Raw genomic sequence first — 17,341 nt, 5'->3', positions numbered from 1 at the left:
CGAAGGTCGTGAACCCCTTAGGACACCATCTCTTGAGACAAGGGAAGAAGCTGGCCTCTGGAGAGAATATCAACAAAAGGAGAACACCAAAGGCAATTGGTCTGACACGAAGAGAGCGACAGTTAATGCCGGTGTAAGTGGTGGTCACCCTGACCTCCCAGCGCAAGTGGGAGCCGGACTGGCACATTGGACAGTGCAGCACCACAATAGGCGGCCAACTGAGTATTACGCTCTTAGGGCCACTTGCACCACTGTATTGTCATGGTAGATAATATCTTCTGATTAGTGGTAAATGCATCATACTTAGACCCATGCTATGTGATTCGATCGGTCCTAGAGCCCTGTGGTATAGCGATAATTTGTATCGCTATCTCTGTAAGGGCATATTTGTATATTTACATTCTGAACGACACTATAAATACAAATTCATAATCATGAGACCAGAGGACGAACCTTTTTTACTATCAACATATTCTTCTTCCTCTCCATTCTTCTCAAAGCTTGAGTCTACTCGTAGAAGAAACTCTCATCACACTTTGTTTATGAAAAACATATTTTCTTCCGCCAACACATAATGAATAAGAGATTTACCGAGCAGTAACTATCAAGGCATTGAGTTGGTCAAACTGTGCAGAGAGATATAATACGGAGTAATTTTGCTATGCTACTACTTTCTCCGTTTACAAATACTTTTCACTGTCTTTTTACTATAGCAAATTTTATCATATGGTTTTTTAAAAAAGAATTATAGATACTTAAAACTTTTATATTATTAGATTCTTATGAAACAAATTTTACTTAGTTTTATATATTTTAAAGTATTTATAAACCTTTTTAAGAAAAAACTCACGATAAAATTTGTCAATGATAAGTATTTGTAAACAAAGGAAGTACGAAACAATCTCACAGTTTCAGAAAACGTCACTCAAATAAAGAGCGAAGAATAATTCCGAGGAGCAGGACTACCGAATAGTACTGACCACAGGGCATGGATGGATACCAGCTGCCGCGAGATGATTCAGGCAGAAATGTCCAAAATCCTTCGTATTCTGCTGGGTGCAATAAACAAAGCTTTTCTTTTGCTTTTTCCTGATGATGGATCAAACGGTAGACGCGCCTTCTCATAACATTACAAAACAGCATGCCCCCAATGCACTCCACTACTCCATAAGAGGGGTGAGATCATCAACCGTTTCCCCTCATTTCATTTTCTTCCGACCCAAAATTTCTTCATAGAGGAATTCTCTTCTCAGACTCATTTCTTTCAGATTTCTGCACTCCAATAACATTATCTTCCTCAACAGACTTTCAATATTCTAGTATTTTCCAATAACTATCACGACGCATACCATACAACTATAATGCATGGTACGTATATATTGTATATATATTTTGTACAGGGAGAAGAACGCTCACTTCGTCTCCAACCCAAACTTTTTCTGGCACCAGTCTCTCTACAACTATCTTCTCTATTTCATTGTTTTCGCAAATCCAAAGAGCAGAGCTACACGCACGCTACCCATTTTATGGCACCGAACACTAATAAACCAACAATATGTACATGTGTTTTACAGGTAAATGGTCTTATACAGGCAAACAAATTCCCCTGCTAGTTTTATGTGCAAGATTCTTCTCGTGGAAGTCAGAAACCATATGACTGGTTCCTTCATAGTAATGAGTCTTTCCGTAGAAGCCGGGAAGCACATGTGTGGTAGATTGCATGGGAAGCCAGTTTCAAACAACTAAGTAATAAACATTGTCGGAGGGTGAACTCCTCAAGCGGGGATCTGGAGGGACCCCCTTTGAGATTCGGCCGGGGGATGATACTAAACCCGCCTCGTATGTGAAATAAATAGGAGTAAATGAGATGCAGGTGGGGGTGGAATGATCGGATGCAGGAGGAAGTAAATGCTCAGGGGATTTTTAGACAGGTTCGGGCCGCTCTGAGTGTAATACCTTACTCCTGTGTGTATGCTATAAATGCTCTGAGAATGTCTCTCTGAGGATCTGCTGTGTTACAAGAATATTTGTCTAAGTCTAGAGCTTTGTGCTTCTTCCGTCGTCGTCAACGGAGTTCGTTCGATGTGCTATGTCCGATCTTCCTTCGCCATCTTCTCCGGAGAGCCCGCCCCGCTTATATACCCGTCGGGGCGGTAGCGTGCCCAGAAAGGATGGCGCAAGTTCCAAGGCGCTATAAATAGAAAGCAACCATCATGGGCTATAGCTCGAGGTGACGGGGAGGGTTGAAAACGCGCCCCCGTCTGGTCTTGTTCGTCATCATTCCGCTTTTCGGCGAGTTCTCCAGGGAGGGCCCACCGGGCAGCCACCGAGCAGCCCCTCGTGCCCGCCCGGTCAGAGCAAGCCTGACACAGCAGGGCGGCAGGCGGTGTGCCTCGAGTTCTGCGACGTTATTCCGAGGCACGCCGGATGACGCGCGATGGGACCTGTGCATTAAATGTCCCCACGCCTCTCTGCCAGACCGTGACAGGAACTGACAGCAGGCGTGGGGGAGTGGTTGGAAGTGACAGGCCACGCGCCCTCTTAAATGCAGGATTGGGTCTCTCACCAGTTGACACCTCACCGCTGAGCCCCCGTGGGGAGCACCGGCGAAGGAATTCTCAGGCCATCGGGGAACGGTGAGTGCTCAGAGACTACTGTTTACAGCCCCGAGCACTCTCTCCCGGATATGACCTCTCATGGTCCTCAGGGAACCGGGTGCTCGGGAGCCACTATTCACGGCCCCGATCACTCTCTCCCGGAATTTGACTGCTCGGGTCCTCGGGGAATCGGGTGCTCGGAGGCCACTGTTCACGGTCCCGAGCTCTCTCTCCCGGAACTGACTTCTCTTGTCATCGGGGAACTCGGGTGCTCGGGGGTCACTGTTCATGACCCCGAGCACCCTCTCCCGGAACTCGACCTTCTCGGGTCATCGGGGAACTTGGGTACTGGGGGACCACTATTCAGGGCCCTGAGCACCCTCTTCCCAGACCTCGGGGAGATAACCCCTGAGGGAGAGCGCCACGTGGCACTCTGCTGTTCTGGCCTCAGGACTCAGGGACCCCTGGTTCCCGTGTCACCGACAAACACCCTTCCCGACTAAAGCCTCCACGAACAATTGGATTCAATGGACATGCCATCATCCAAATCAGAACACATAAGGTGATCAGAGCTCTAGTCAGCGGGAAGGATGTCGTCGTCGTCAATGTCCTTGGATCCCGATGCTTCCTCTTGCACTGCTACGCTGCTATTATCAGCTAAACCAATAGGGTTCTGCGCGACACCATCGCTCAGAGCATCCTCAACTTGGAACACGAGCTACTCCAACTCCGCCACAATGGTGTTGGTCTCCAGAAGTGCTCTGTTGAGATCCACGGTAATAGGGGTGCTGTCTGAACTCAAGTTGTCGTTTGCCACCTTGTTCAATGCGGCAACCACCTCCTGCACATGATCCTGCATCTTTGACTGGACACAAACAAGCGCAACAACGTCCATCTACAAGTAGGGAGCAAGCTTATCAGAGGCGTCACAATGTGCCAATAAACTTACAGACTCAATCAAGAACCTTACAAATATATCAACAAGGCTACGAGATGCTAAGATAAAATGGCTCCATGAAACATAATAAAAAATCTACCCTACAGTTCTACCAGAAATTCACAGATTAGCAACAATCATAGTTGCAAGCTCGAAACCCCCAGAACTTAGAGTGCTCAATATGTTGACTTAGAGTGATCATTCGATCTGGATCTATGTATGCATTTTTTTGCGTGTACTTGAAACCTGAATGAAGGGAAATGACACCTATATATGCATTTTACTAGAAACTCGTAGATTTTCAAGGGCTTCAAGAAGGTGGCCAATGACACCTTTCGTTCCCTTCAATCGATCTGAATCTATGTTTGCATTTACGTGCAGCCTATTATAGCAAATTTTCTATTCATCCCTCTCTTTAGTTTACAAAATTTATAAACAAAATTAAAATTTTCCCATTTTGGCTATTAAAATGTTCCATTTATTCCGGATGCAATGGATCTAAAAGCAGACCTTGATTGGCTTGGGCTTGATCTTGCAAAGAATGGCTACCTGTGCAACCACCTGGGCTTGGGAATGTGCTCACGCTCCAGAGCCTCCAACTCCCACCGGAACCCTCCCTTGCCCCCCACCGGCGGAGCCACCAGCTACCATGCTTGTACACCCAATTGGCGATTCTACCGTAACATTCACAAATCCGAAATGATTTGGGGTTGAATGTTTCATACCTCCCATCACCGCTCCTCATTGCCGGCACGCCGCCTCCAGTGACATCACCGCTTCCCTCCACATGTGCACCTGGATCAAGCCTCTAGGATCCCCTCGTCGCCGCCGCCAACCTACCTCCGCCATCTCGTGCACCGCCGTTGCCGCCCCTCACTTCCGCCTCTTCCGCCCGAGCGTGCGCCCGTAACTGCCAGCTCCAGCCCCGCGACGCATATCCACGAAGGGATAGGAGAGAGGTTCTCACATCTACAGGAACCTCTCTCATATCCCGCCCATCGCTAGCCCATGATAGGAAGCCCTTGGAGCTCGTGTTTCGTTCCTATCGTGGTCTTTTTCCCATTGTGAGGGGAATGGGAACCACGACAGGAATCCATTAGAGATGGCCTTATATGGCAACAATCTAAATTGTCAAGTTGCTTCATGGGCAGGACCGGCCCTGGGCAAGGGCAGCAGGGGCGATGGCCTATGACCCTCAAAAGTTAGGGACCCTGATCCAGATATGTGTGTAATATATAACCCGATACATATATAGGCCCAAAAGTAATTACAAAAAGAGAGGTTATTGATTAACCCAAGCCCCAGTAGAAGGAGTTGATGCTCTTACTTGAGCTCTTCACTTGTCATGCCATCACAACAAGATGATAGATAGCCCATACGGCTATGCCCAAATCCCCTTTAAATTCCTCTTCTCTTATTCTCAAAATCGAAAGTCACAACAATCAGCTTAATTCTCCACCTTATATTGTCATGACATTTGCTTCTCCAACGTAGTAGCTGCAAACACGCATCCATATCTTCCGATGCATGGGCTGAAGGTAAAGTAGCCCTATGTAGTAATCCCTCCGGTGATAAATACCCATAGTTTTAAAACTTTGATAGTTGATAGCTTTTAAAATGTTTAGTTTGAAAATATAAAAATCACAGTGTAGATTTATCATGAAAAAACTTTCATAATATTATATTTTATTATATATTATAACTATATTTTAATAAAAAATAATAGTTAAAGTTGCACATAAAAAATCGTAAAAATTTAAAAGCGATAAGTATTTACGACCGGAGAGAGTAATATGTTAGTGTAACTACTCTTTACTTGTACTACTTCGATTGCTAGATTTACTGCAGCAACTGACCATGAGCCATGGCCACAACTGACAGAGATGGTTTAGGAAGAAATCAACGATCCTAAGTTTTCAACACGCTAACAGTTGATATAGCAATACGTTTTCTGCTATAAAAATTAGTATGTTTGGGGTTTACACTGATCAAATCGGGGAGGCAGGGGAGCAGGCATAGAATTGATGTGGGGGCTCTTCTTGATAGATGCTGATGGCAGTCCTTACCTGAATCTGAATGTGCTTTGTAGTTCCGGTTCCAACTACCAAGTGTGGTTTCAGTCAGTCTCATGCCTCTCTGAAACAGGCACCGCATTTTATCAACCACAATGATGGATGGACGGATTAACCATGCTATAAACAAGTTAATTACCAGAGCAACACTGCATCGAAAATCACCTTGGGACATCGATGGCACGCAGTCGCACCTTGGTCACAGATGATCCTGAGGTCCTGACAAGGTAGCAACGAAAAGCGTCCGTGTTTCTCTGCACCATGTCCGTGAACCTTGTTTTGTCCCGGGGTCGACTGGGGTAGAGCCAGAGCCAAGGCACAGGGAAGCGGAGCACGACCTCGCCACGATACCCATGGGTGCTGGCCACGAGCTGGACGCAACGAGGCCATGTGAGCGAGCTTTGGATGGTTGCTAGCTGCTGGGCACTGACCGACTATGCGTGCATGCCGTCATGCCGAGCTCTGCGCAGCGGACGCAGCAAGCTAGCTAGCTGCTTCGCCACGCTGAAGCGCACGGGCACAGGGGTGCATGCGCACGATGTCACCATCCACTCAGGCTCCCGGCAGTAAGCAAGCATCTCGCTCCTGGTTCAGTAAGAAATAATCTCGCGTTTGTAACGCAACACCGAGGCATATGTAGCCTAGTCTTAGCTCTCGCAATCGTGTTTATTGGGTCAGTAAAACTCCTTGAAAACCAGTAATTGCAGTAGTAGTATCAAGAGATCTCGACTACCAATGAGCTGAATCATCTCTGCACCATGTCTGAACGATCCTGCATAACAGCAATATAAAAATGGTCATCGATAACCGGAAAAGGAAAAAGGTATTCCATCCCTTCTGCATCGAGATTGTGTAACTACTATCTTGATCCCCGCCGCAACGTTCCCGGCCGATTCGTCCTCCCCCACATCGCACTCCCATAGCCCATTGCGCCGCGCCGCGCCGCGCCGTGCCACCCGGCCACCCCTGCTCTTTCCCCCCTGTCTTGCGCGCGCGCATTTGCAACCAGCAGCCCTCCTATATATCCACGGCAATCTCCCGCACTTTTCTCCGCCCACCACGCGCACTACTACGCTAGTGTCAGTCACAATCACCCATACCGAGGAAGGCGACCGAGCTAGCTAGCAAGGCCGGCAATGGCGAGAGCCCACCGCAGCGACGGCCTCCTTTTGCGCGGCGCGGCGCTCCTCACGGTTGCCGTCCTTTCGGGCATTGTCGGCGCTGCGAGGGCGCAGCTGCGGCAGAACTACTACGCCAGCACGTGCCCCAACGCGGAGTCCACCGTCCGCTCCGTCATCTCGCAGCACCTCCAGCAGAGCTTCGCCGTCGGGCCCGGCACCCTCCGCCTCTTCTTCCACGACTGCTTCGTCCGGGTATGCGCGCTACCGTCTCCGGCCGGTCTAGTGATTGATTCCGCCGTGCCCTTGCCTTTGTTAACCTTGCATGTTGTTGAAGGGGTGTGACGCGTCAGTGATGCTGATGGCGCGGAACGGGGACGACGAGAGCCACAGCGGCGCGGACGCCACGCTGTCGCCGGACGCCGTGGACGCCATCAACAAGGCCAAGGCGGCCGTCGAGGCGCTCCCCGGCTGCGCCGGCAAGGTCTCCTGTGCGGACATCCTCGCCATGGCCGCCCGCGACGTCGTCTCTCTGGTAACCGAACGCTCTTGCTCATCATACCGATCGATTTCACTGCAGCGCTATCTCATACACGTACCGCGGCCATACGGTGCATGCGCCCCAATCGACTCGCCTGTCGCCGTAGGGCACACCCTTGTCAGCGGCCAGGCACGCACGGACCCACGTCCCTGGACAAGCCTTCACCTTGCTGGTCATCCCAGTTCGGTCACGGCCGGGTCGCGCCAAGGCCCGCCACGCCATTGCATGAGCCTGCGTGTCAGTGACTTTTCCGACCCGCGCCATTGCATGAGCCAGCCGTTCACGGTCCACGGCCAGGCCTGCGAGACAGCCGTTGGCCCGCTGCCGGATGCTCAGACGCTGGCCCGCTGCGGGACACGTGATGCGTGTCAGCCGCTGGCCCGCTGCCGGATGCTCGGACGGATGCTTCGCGTCGCCAAGGCGAAGCCACCCCCGCGGCAGCGCCTGCGGTGTTTGGTGGTGGTGCTGTGCCTTGCTCGGCGCGGTGGGCTTGGGTAACGACGCCCGACGCCGCTGCATACGCACGGCGCGAGAGGTAGCTAGCATGCGTAGGAGGTCCGGGTCTTTCCCGCCTTTCGAGACGAATTCGGCAGCAGCTTCGACCTGCTACGGACTAGCGGATGTTTGCGCTTTATGCACCATGGATTCTTGCGACAGTGACATGGCATGAGACTAGTCTAAAACTGTAGGTAACTGTACCGCGGCACAGCCAGTACACCTATCTGGGCATGTAGGCCGGGTGTGGGTGTTGTCCGTGACGCCCGGTATAGCCGAGAGCGTCTCGTGGAATAGGTCCATGACGCACTGACGCTGCAAACGCAGCGTCCGTTCTTGCAAGCGTCTCGTCAGAGAGCCCAGCCCAGCAGCGGACAAATTTCCACTGCGTAGACTGTAGCCATGGCATATGGACAAACTACTCTAGAGAAGAAAGAGCCGAGTGACCACGCAATCAGAGTGACAATGCTGATGCTGATCGATCAAGAACTGCACTGATTCCTCTAAACGAAAAGTTCACCCAGCAATGCTAATCTTTTACCATCATTTCCTCTTGTCCCAGACGGGCGGGCCAAGCTACGCCGTTGAGCTCGGGCGGCTGGACGGAAAGTCATTCAACAGAGCCATCGTGAAGCACGCCCTCCCCGGCCCTGGCTTCAATCTGAACCAGCTCAACTCCTTGTTTGCGCAGAATGGGCTCACGCAGACGGACATGATCGCACTCTCAGGTTTGCATTCTTCTTGCATATTGTTTTCTCTAGAATACCGACCTCTGCTGATACGACGTACTCAGAGTGTCCATGCTTGCGAGAACCCTCCTCTTCATAGGGACGAGCACTAGTACAGTACAATGCTACGATGCGTCGAGTCTATTGGGTGAATGTATCTTGAGGTGACAACCTAGGTTGCAAGATAACCATGGGAATTAACAATGTCTCGCTAGTGTTTCTTTATGGAGTAGGTTGATCGCAGTACAAGCATCTTTCATTCTTTCTCGTGGTTTCTGTAGCTCACGTTACTTATCCTCTGTTCACACTTTGCAGCAGAAGACAAAGTGGTTCACTGTTCTATATTGGATTCCTGTGTTCTTTTCGAAAAAATTTAAATACTTCTTCGGTTTTTCTGTTTAGGAGCAGTATAAAAACGCAAGCGCAGAGTACTTTGTAGGAAATTAAGTGCACATCTAGAAGTGAAAACCCGACATAAGGCGCAGATTGTACAGAACAACTGATACAGCTTTCAAAAGGTGGCTAGGTTCATTTGGAGGGGTTTAAATATGTTGTTTTCTGACCGTTTGGGTTGCCCTATTTAGGCTTTTATGATTATTTTATCTTTGATTCTGTATTGGGAAGATTAAAAAATGTCATTTATAGTACGTGGGAACAGAGGATAGTTTGTCCGAATGTTCTTGGTTTACCTGTCAGATCTAAGAGGTGATTATTTCTCTATACTCGTAATGTTTAGAGATATCTTTTGTTTTTTTCTAGCTAGCTTTTTAAGATTTTACTTCAAGTAAGTAAAATTTCTTTTCTTATCAGTTTCATCTTCACACTCATCCATTTCTCTCTCTTAGTAATAAAAGCTAGCTGTTATCTATAAACACTAGAGTTACGCTCAGTTAAATACTACTTACTACTCCTTGGATTCCGATTTGAACACACGAAGCGGTCCCATGTGACAAAATCGAAACAACCGGCTAGTAACTTTTTACTGAACCACCCAGTTCTGTCCATACAAAGTACTAGTAAAAGAAAGAAAGAAAGAAAAGCTGGCACTTTTCAGCTCGATAATAGACGCGAGCTTTTCACCACGAAAGAGAACTAATTATTTGCCACAGAAGCGTTAATAATTCAGTTGTAAGTTGAGTTTGATTTGGTCGCAAAAGTAAAATAAAATCATGCACTGCATGCAGGCGCGCACACGATCGGCGTGACCCACTGCGACAAGTTCGTCCGTCGGATCTACACGTTCAAGCAGCGGCTGCCGTGGAACCCTCCGATGAACCTGGACTTCTTGCGGTCGCTGCGGCGGGTGTGCCCCATCAACTACAGACCCACGGCGTTCGCGATGCTGGACGCCACCACGCCGCGCGTCTTCGACAACGCCTACTTCGACAACCTCCGGTACAACAAGGGCCTGCTGGCCTCCGACCAGGTCCTCTTCACCGACCGCCGCTCCCGCCCCACCGTCAACCTCTTCGCCGCCAACAACACCGCCTTCCAGGAGGCCTTCGTCGCCGCCATGGCCAAGCTCGGCAGGATCGGGCTCAAGCGCGGCAGCGACGGCGAGGTACGGCGCGTCTGCACCGCCGTCAACTAGCATGTGTGTGTCGGGCGTGCTAATTAGGCTGTTAGAGTGGTTATATATTCATACGTTTGGGCGTGGGATTTTGTTAGCCATTATTTGATCGAGCTGTGGGATGGATGATACAAATTGAGATGTGCTTCTCGTGGATGTTTCGGTTCACATGGTTAGGCGCGTTTGAATCAAATGCTTGTTCAGCCCCTTCTTATGATTTTTTTTCTTGGTGAAACCTTCGTTGCTTCGCTAGATAACGCCGGCACCTTTGGTCCTGACCGAGCCTTCTTTTCATCGTGTTGGATACAAACTTGCACCGAGACGCGGTGCACGGTGGTGCCTCCCACAAATCATCGAGCGCCGGCCGAAATCTCCCGCAGGCCCAACGTCTCGCCTGGGCCACTCTAGATAGCCGCACGATCGATCCAACGAGTTTTTTTCCATTCCGGCGATAGATTTTAAAAAATAAAGATGCCACTTTCAACAAACAACAGGTTATAAAATAAAAAAAAAACACTACACTCTATTCCTCTCAAAATTCAAAACTCTATTGAAATAGTCATAAAAATACTTAAAAAAGTATGTTGTAGAGATAGATATATTTATTTTTTAAAATCTGTGAAAGAGCGACAACTAGCTTAGTTTTGTAAATTTTTTCAAACAGATATTTCTAGTTTTGTAATTTTTATTTTCGAAATAAAAAATAAAAACTTCCCGATCCAACTAATTTAACCGTGCGTTGGCAGGCTCAGACTACTCGAGCTTGCAGGTGCGTGGAGGCCTGGAAAAGCTGGGCTGCGAAATGAGCGGGATGCCTTCTCGGCCCAATTTCTGCCGGGGCAGCAGACTAAAGAGGACAGAGGAGCACCGTCGGCCGGAACCATTCGCTTGGGTCACACGGCCCATGCCCCATTGCACGGTTGACGTCCAGAGTATAATTGCATCTCGCTAACGGTCGCGGCCAGGAAAATGATCGGATGGATCCAACCTGCATCTCATGCAAACTATGCATGCAACTCTGTTCTCCATGTGTTTATCGACCATGGATCGCCGACGTCGAGCACCGCTCACCGTTAAGTCTCGAGTAGTGCATGCGTGTTCTCCGCGAGGCCTGTTAACTCGATCAGGTATATATATATCTATGTGCATTCTTAACCTCGGATCATATTTAGAAGCTAGCACATGCAAGAATAACGATGTACCAGAGGGGCTCTTCCAGTTCATCTGAACAGTGACATTGCAACTGTCAAAATACGTACACGTACCACCGACATGTCCTTGGGTTAGATAGCTTCCAAGGTTATATCAAACGCGGAGCGGACACCAGAAACCTGCCTTGCTGATCCAGTAACGTAGCATCTGAACAATTCTCGTGTGTAAGTTCGATCGGTTGAAGCCAACGGCAATGCCTTTCTGTTTCGCTACCTGCAAGCACCGTACGCCTGTGCAGGCAACTGTATTTACTGTAACACGTACCACGTACGTACACGTACAGTCTTTAATATATACTAGTTGATTGCCGTGTAATTCTACCAGAATGTAAGCGTTGTACATCCAGCGGAGTATTGCTGTCCATCATTGATGGGTTCCTTGATGTTTCACTTAACAAACAAGCTGGCGGCGATCGATCGAGCTGATCGATCAGCGCATTAAGTCACCCGGGGCTAGTTGCATGCACAAGTCAACTTTCAACAACCGGTACCGTAACTTGTTAAGCTTCCTTAGATATAATTCTACGATTAGGTTGATGGGCCAAACTCTAGGATCCAACGACTCTCCGGTTTTTCCAGAAAACTGTATCAAAACTACTTGTCAATTAATAGCAGTGAATTGAATGGTGGCATACATGATGAACCTTCTAATTTAGAAGCATTATTATATGTTCATCCTTACCTCCTTACTTCTCCATTTTTTTATTTGATCTATGTATACATAACCCCATTGTGACATATTTGGATTTAGATATATGCGGGTCAATGAGTCCTAACAGAAGTTTAAACGTATAATTTTCAGTTTGCAAGGATGAATCATCACAAAAATAGACGTCAAAGAGTGCATGAATGATGCTTAGTTACACACACACACACGCACGCACACTAATTTGTACGAACCAAATCCAAAGCGATGATGATTTTTGACTAGACTGTTCTTATCCTACGATAAAGTAGTTCAACTATCAACTAAACTGACTAGTAATTAAGAGTACAATATATAATGCTAAAATATGTTGCCCACACTCCAGGCTGCCCGGGATTAATAATTTCAGGACTAGCTGCTTGCCTGCTTGTGCATGGATCCTCGAACTTCACCACCGGAACCTGGCCGGGCCATCTATACGGTATGTACAATGAGCTAGCTTCCACTGATCTCTTTGAAAGATAAACTTTGGAAAGCTTAAATCAATTTGGTTGGGATTTGAGTAGAATTTTCTACTAGTCATATATTGCACCATCAATTTTTCTGCTGCTTTATATACAATTCACTTAATTGTTCCGAAGAATTTAGTAAGCATTGACTATGTTTCTCCGGGAACGGATCAAAAACATGTTTATAGTATACACTGTGTGATGCACTAAATTGAGTTTCGCACGCATGCATGCCCCAGAATTTAAAAATGGTTCCGTACCACATAACATGCCTATTATGGGGAAAAACGAGGACCTCTAGAAAGATGGCCGTTTAATATGTTTATATCAGCACCGCATCAACTGCATGCGTTCACATATATTATTAATTCACAATCTCCTGAATATCTAGACTCTTACAAAAATAAACTTATTCACTCGTAAGATGGAAATTCGTGACCTTTCTCTCATGAATAGTTATATATCCAACAAATATGTTGACAGGCCTCTAAAGTTCAAACAGGATATCTTTCTCTTCACCGTACAGAAATAAGTTATTTTGATGCACCAACTTACCTGCTTCTCCAATGATGAGCAAATGCAAGTACACATGTGCGGCAAGAAGTACTAGTATAATGAGCAATAAAATGATTATAATATAGATGATCAGCAAGCATAAACTATCATTATTATGTCCAGATTACACGGTAGTTACCACAGATAATTTAAAGAGAAATGTTCGGACGTACGCGCGCGCGCACACACACATGAGAGAGAGAGAGAGAGAGAGAGAGAGAGAGAGAGAGAGAGAGAGAGAGAGAGAGAGAGAGAGAGAGAGAGAGAGAGAATTAAACATTGACTAGTGATCGAAGTCAAGATCAAACATCGCCTGCCCGAGCTGAAGGATGTTGCTGTGTTGGTGGTGCTGGTGGAACGCCAAGCTTGGCTCTTGCACTTGAGCTATATTTGATGTGTTATCACTTGAGATTGCTTGGCTCTGGGGGAAGCAGGAGCCATCTGACGACGAAGGAAAAGGGAAGCCAAGGTGGTTCTGTTGATGGATGCCGTGATGATGTGCTTGCTGTTGCATCGATGCCTTCCCCTTGGGATCCACTGCTTCTTTCACCACCTCTCCAAGATCCATGGCTTGATCTTGTTCTTTGGACAAGAGTGAGCTTCCCAGTATTTGTGTCCCCAGCCCGTCTCCGATGTCCATGTTCTTGCTGCTACTTCCTGCTTCTGTTAAGATTTGAAACGAAGGAAATGGTGTTGTTGTTACTAATTAGGGAAATGAACAAGCTAGGTTAAGTACGTGCATGCAATGCACAATTCCAGTATCTTGTGCATAGCCTCTTAAAAAAGAAAAAGAAAAATCCGGTGTATAGAGTTTCACGTACTGTCTTTAGCAGCTGCTGCTTTGTTCGCTTGTGCCCTTTTCTTGTCTGCGGCATCGCCATCGGACGGCTTTGACTTCCTCCGGCGGCGGTTATGGTCCGCAAGGCGCTTCCTGCAGCTCTTCTTGGCGTCGTCGAACTCATCCAGCAGATGGAATCTGAATGACAAAGTTGGACGAGAAAAAGAGAAGAAAAAAGGATCGTATGAAGACATGCATACACATGAAATACCAAGGTATAACCAGTGATTACATGATATGTGTATATAGAGAGCTCATTCATTCTTAGAGCATATTAGCTAACTTGGTTTTGCATGCCCTACGTAACACATATATTAGTGCATGATGAGTTGATGACTAGTGATTGAACTTCGGTCCAGATCGAACTGAATTATATATAAAATCCATTTTCTCTAATAAAAAAGTCCAGAACTGAAAAAGAACATTCCAGGGACCAATATGTCGCTATTGATGATTCAGAACATGAGAAATATATATCTACACTGTTCTTCGCTACAGACAGCTTGGATTTTTGCATCTGGCTCATATGAAGTGTCTCAATATGGTAGTCATTCTGCGAGAGATCCTGTTTACCCTTAAATGCATTGCCGGTCACTTCACACGTGCACATGCTTCAGCAGAGATCGGTGTACAATTCTCAGAGCCATTCATCATAGTGAGGGCAGGCCAATGGATTGGTCGACAAGCTTGCCAATGGATTACTACTGGCAACCACATGAAGGAGAAAGAGTGAGAGCGTTGAAGGCGTTGCTTGCAGTTGCAATCTTCTGCGGGTACGTACGTACGTGTGATGTACAAAGTTTTGATACTTAGGAAGAAAGTAGCCTCGTTTCTGACTTCTGAGAGACCAATACACATGTACAAACACCTCATACTGTTTCTAAGTAACTGCTCGTAAATGCAAAGGAGAAGTCAAGGAAATAAATGGGAAGGAGTAGCGCCGAGGAACAAGAAAAAAGGACGAGAAACGAAGCGATCAACGACAAGATGTCTGCAAATGGTTCCCAACGTGTAATGCATTGTTTAGATTAATATCAAGTGAGACTGATTAGAATATGAACAGAAGAAATTTAATTTAAAAAATGGGGAATATTTGCTGGAAAAAAGATAAATGCATACAAATCTTTAATTTTAGGACTTTTTGAACTGAGTACTATGCATTCTATATATGTTACACACAGTTTTTGTCCATTTAGCATGCACACTGTGAATTGAGGAAATGGTGCATGCTTTTCCCTCTCATACTAGGTATTATCTGGGGAAAGAATTGTGCAATTTCTCCTTGCACCTACCAAGTCTTTAGATGTTGGCTCTGTTGAATTTATCATAGACAAAAGTATTTTGCTAAGGACATCCATGGAAATGAGAAGCCAGTGAATACTTCTCTCAGAAAGTATGAGTTCTTTCAGACGTTCATGAAATGGAAATACACCGAAAATGTAGATTGAACTGCCAATGGATTCACTTAAGATGCGACTGAAAAAATGGGAGAAACAAGGCAAGGATGATATCATGTAAGATCAAAGCAATAATATCTACCCTCTGTTTTTATTTGACTGTTCTAACTAAAAGTAATTTCCCATATAATTATAGGTGATATATGACAACATGATGTTAGTTATATATGATGTCCGCTAATAAACCGAGAGATAAAATAGGGCTTAGTCCCACCACTCATACGCCAGGATCGGAGGCGGAAATTATCTTTTGGTTTTTGGCTCCGTCCACCAGCGCTACTACATAAAAAAGAGGGGAGCCGGCGGCCTGGTAGAAGTGCTCTCGTCCGTGTTTGTTATTGTTATTCCCTAACACATCCCGATCAAAAGGAAACACTTAGGTGGCCAAAGGCCACTGACTGTCGCAGGGCAACCTCCCGACGATCTGGTACGACTACGGCGGCCCACATCGGCGACAACGACGCTCAAGGATTGTACCCTGTCGTTGCTCTTCATAGACCCGCCAAGACCTCTTAATGGCTTCATCGAATTAAGGTTCACATTCCGATGCCTATTCTTTTGGTGCTTAGCAATTTAGGTTGTTTATCAGTGGCTAATTAAGCAATTAGAATCTAACAAATGAATCTAACTACTTGTCCCAAAAGGTTCTTCTGATAGATCGTAGCCTGGAAATCAGTTTATATACCTTGTTTCAGTCTAGTTAGTGAACTGAATGAAACTTTGAGATCACTTAATGCAACTCATGATTTCAGGAATAGATCATTCCCCGACAAAATACGTCTCAACAAGATCTATCCAAACTATTAATTAACCCGGCCAATCATCAAGGTAACTCGATCCCGACAAATTGAGAACAAGGTGTATCGGTCGATCGATGCACTAACCTGCTGCACTGCTGGCAGAACCTCTGGTGCAGGCCTCCGGCGGTGACGACGACCGGCGCCTTGGAGTGGTGCTCGCACACCTTGTGCCGCCGGTGGTAGCGCTTGGCGCTGGAGAGATCGGCCTTGCATCCCTCCGCTTGGCACCGCGGCGGGTGGTGCCCGTAGGTGTACCCCCCTCTTGGCGGGAAGTAGGTCCGGTAGCCGAGGTTGAGCCCCAGCTGCGTCGCCGCGAAGCTCGCCATATTCTCCTCCGCCGAGCTGACCAGGGTGGGGAAGTAGTACTCCGGCGTGGCCTGCGCCGGCGGGTAGTACGGCTGGAAGGTGCTCCCGGCAAAGTGGCTGTAGGGGTTGCCGGCGTTCAGGTAGTGCGAGGAAGGATAGAATTGGAGGATGTCATGGGGACTGTGGCTGTCGATGGTGGTGTGGTGGGCGGCGCCGGCGTTGGACGGGGGAAGGAGAGCTAGGGAGTTGGCCTCCAGGTTGTAGCCGAGGTGCTCCCTCTGGATGCTGCTCTCCTGCTCCATGATTGGGAGCAGAGAAGGAGGGGCCGGATTGGGAGCTGGGACATAGGGGAACTCGTCGCAAGCGTTGGCGGCAGCCGGTATGTTCATCATCTTCCCGGCTCTCCCCCTCTCGCTTTATGATCGATCGATCTGTGTGGCACGCCGCACGCGGGGCTAGCTAGCACGCACACGGAAATGGATTAGGGACGGAGGGGAGGACGCAGCAAGGACGCACACTCCTCTCTCTTCCCTCGCAGCTCGCTCACTCGCTGGACACTATGGCTGGGGGATCGAGTTCCGGGGGGCATGGGCCGGTGACGGCGATGACACAATATATGCGCACCGGCAGCGCCCTTCTCGGGATCTCTTTTGCCGCTGGGGGAGGAGGGTACTTTTCATCTAGGGCTCCATGTTCGAACGAGTGGTGGAGTGAGTTTTGGGTTATATCTAGCTGGGCGGCTAGCCACCACGCTGCCAGGGCGAGTAGAGAGAGAGATCGAGAGAGAAAAGAAAGAAAAAAGATGGAGAGAAGCAAGAGGATCTTAATTGGAGTTGGTGAGAGGTGATAACAACAGCTGCTGCTTGATGTTTGCCCACCGTTTTTCTTCGGCTCGGTCCGTATATTAGGCTGGGTACGGTGTCTGTTTCAACGTATTGTACGATACTATTGCATGTGTGCC

The 17,341-nt window shown here is 47.6% G+C and overlaps 2 protein-coding genes across 2 annotated transcripts; one reads left to right on the top strand and one right to left on the bottom strand.

Annotated features, from left to right (window-relative positions):
• The first annotated feature begins 6,194 nt into the window (after positions 1 to 6,194).
• LOC133887795 (peroxidase 16-like) lies at positions 6,195 to 10,270 on the top strand. The gene is made up of 4 exons (XM_062327778.1): positions 6,195 to 6,979; positions 7,062 to 7,259; positions 8,323 to 8,488; positions 9,673 to 10,270. Exons 1-4 carry the CDS (start codon positions 6,743 to 6,745, stop codon positions 10,077 to 10,079), a joined length of 1,008 nt encoding a protein of 335 aa, XP_062183762.1. The 5' UTR covers positions 6,195 to 6,742; the 3' UTR covers positions 10,080 to 10,270.
• A 2,804-nt stretch (positions 10,271 to 13,074) lies between these two features.
• Positions 13,075 to 17,126, bottom strand: LOC133887850 (protein LIGULELESS 1-like). Its single transcript, XM_062327836.1, has 3 exons — positions 16,159 to 17,126; positions 13,801 to 13,955; positions 13,075 to 13,642 (listed from the first exon to the last, which is right to left on the bottom strand). The coding sequence occupies exons 1-3, from the start codon at positions 16,770 to 16,772 to the stop codon at positions 13,263 to 13,265; spliced, it is 1,149 nt and encodes a 382-aa protein (XP_062183820.1). The 5' UTR covers positions 16,773 to 17,126; the 3' UTR covers positions 13,075 to 13,262.
• Positions 17,127 to 17,341: the final 215 nt, after the last annotated feature.

Source organism: Phragmites australis, chromosome 13 (assembly GCF_958298935.1).
Source record: "Phragmites australis chromosome 13, lpPhrAust1.1, whole genome shotgun sequence".
Lineage (NCBI taxonomy): Eukaryota > Viridiplantae > Streptophyta > Magnoliopsida > Poales > Poaceae > Phragmites > Phragmites australis.
This window is presented reverse-complemented; position numbering and strand designations above follow the sequence as displayed.

What these genes read in the sequence shown, in the direction of transcription:
- LOC133887795 (XM_062327778.1), top strand. Translation starts at nt 6,743, where the DNA reads ATGGCGAGAGCCCACCGCAGCGACGGCCTCCTTTTGCGCGGCGCGGCG. An exon ending in TCCACGACTGCTTCGTCCGG is followed by an intron (nt 6,980 to 7,061) that starts GTATGCGCGCTA and finishes ATGTTGTTGAAG; the next exon opens with GGGTGTGACGCGTCAGTGAT. An exon ending in CCCGCGACGTCGTCTCTCTG is followed by an intron (nt 7,260 to 8,322) that starts GTAACCGAACGC and finishes CTCTTGTCCCAG; the next exon opens with ACGGGCGGGCCAAGCTACGC.
- LOC133887850 (XM_062327836.1), bottom strand. Translation starts at nt 16,772, where the DNA reads ATGATGAACATACCGGCTGCCGCCAACGCTTGCGACGAGTTCCCCTAT. An exon ending in TTCTGCCAGCAGTGCAGCAG is followed by an intron (nt 13,956 to 16,158) that starts GTTAGTGCATCG and finishes TTTGTCATTCAG; the next exon opens with ATTCCATCTGCTGGATGAGT. An exon ending in AGCAGCAGCTGCTAAAGACA is followed by an intron (nt 13,643 to 13,800) that starts GTACGTGAAACT and finishes AAATCTTAACAG; the next exon opens with AAGCAGGAAGTAGCAGCAAG.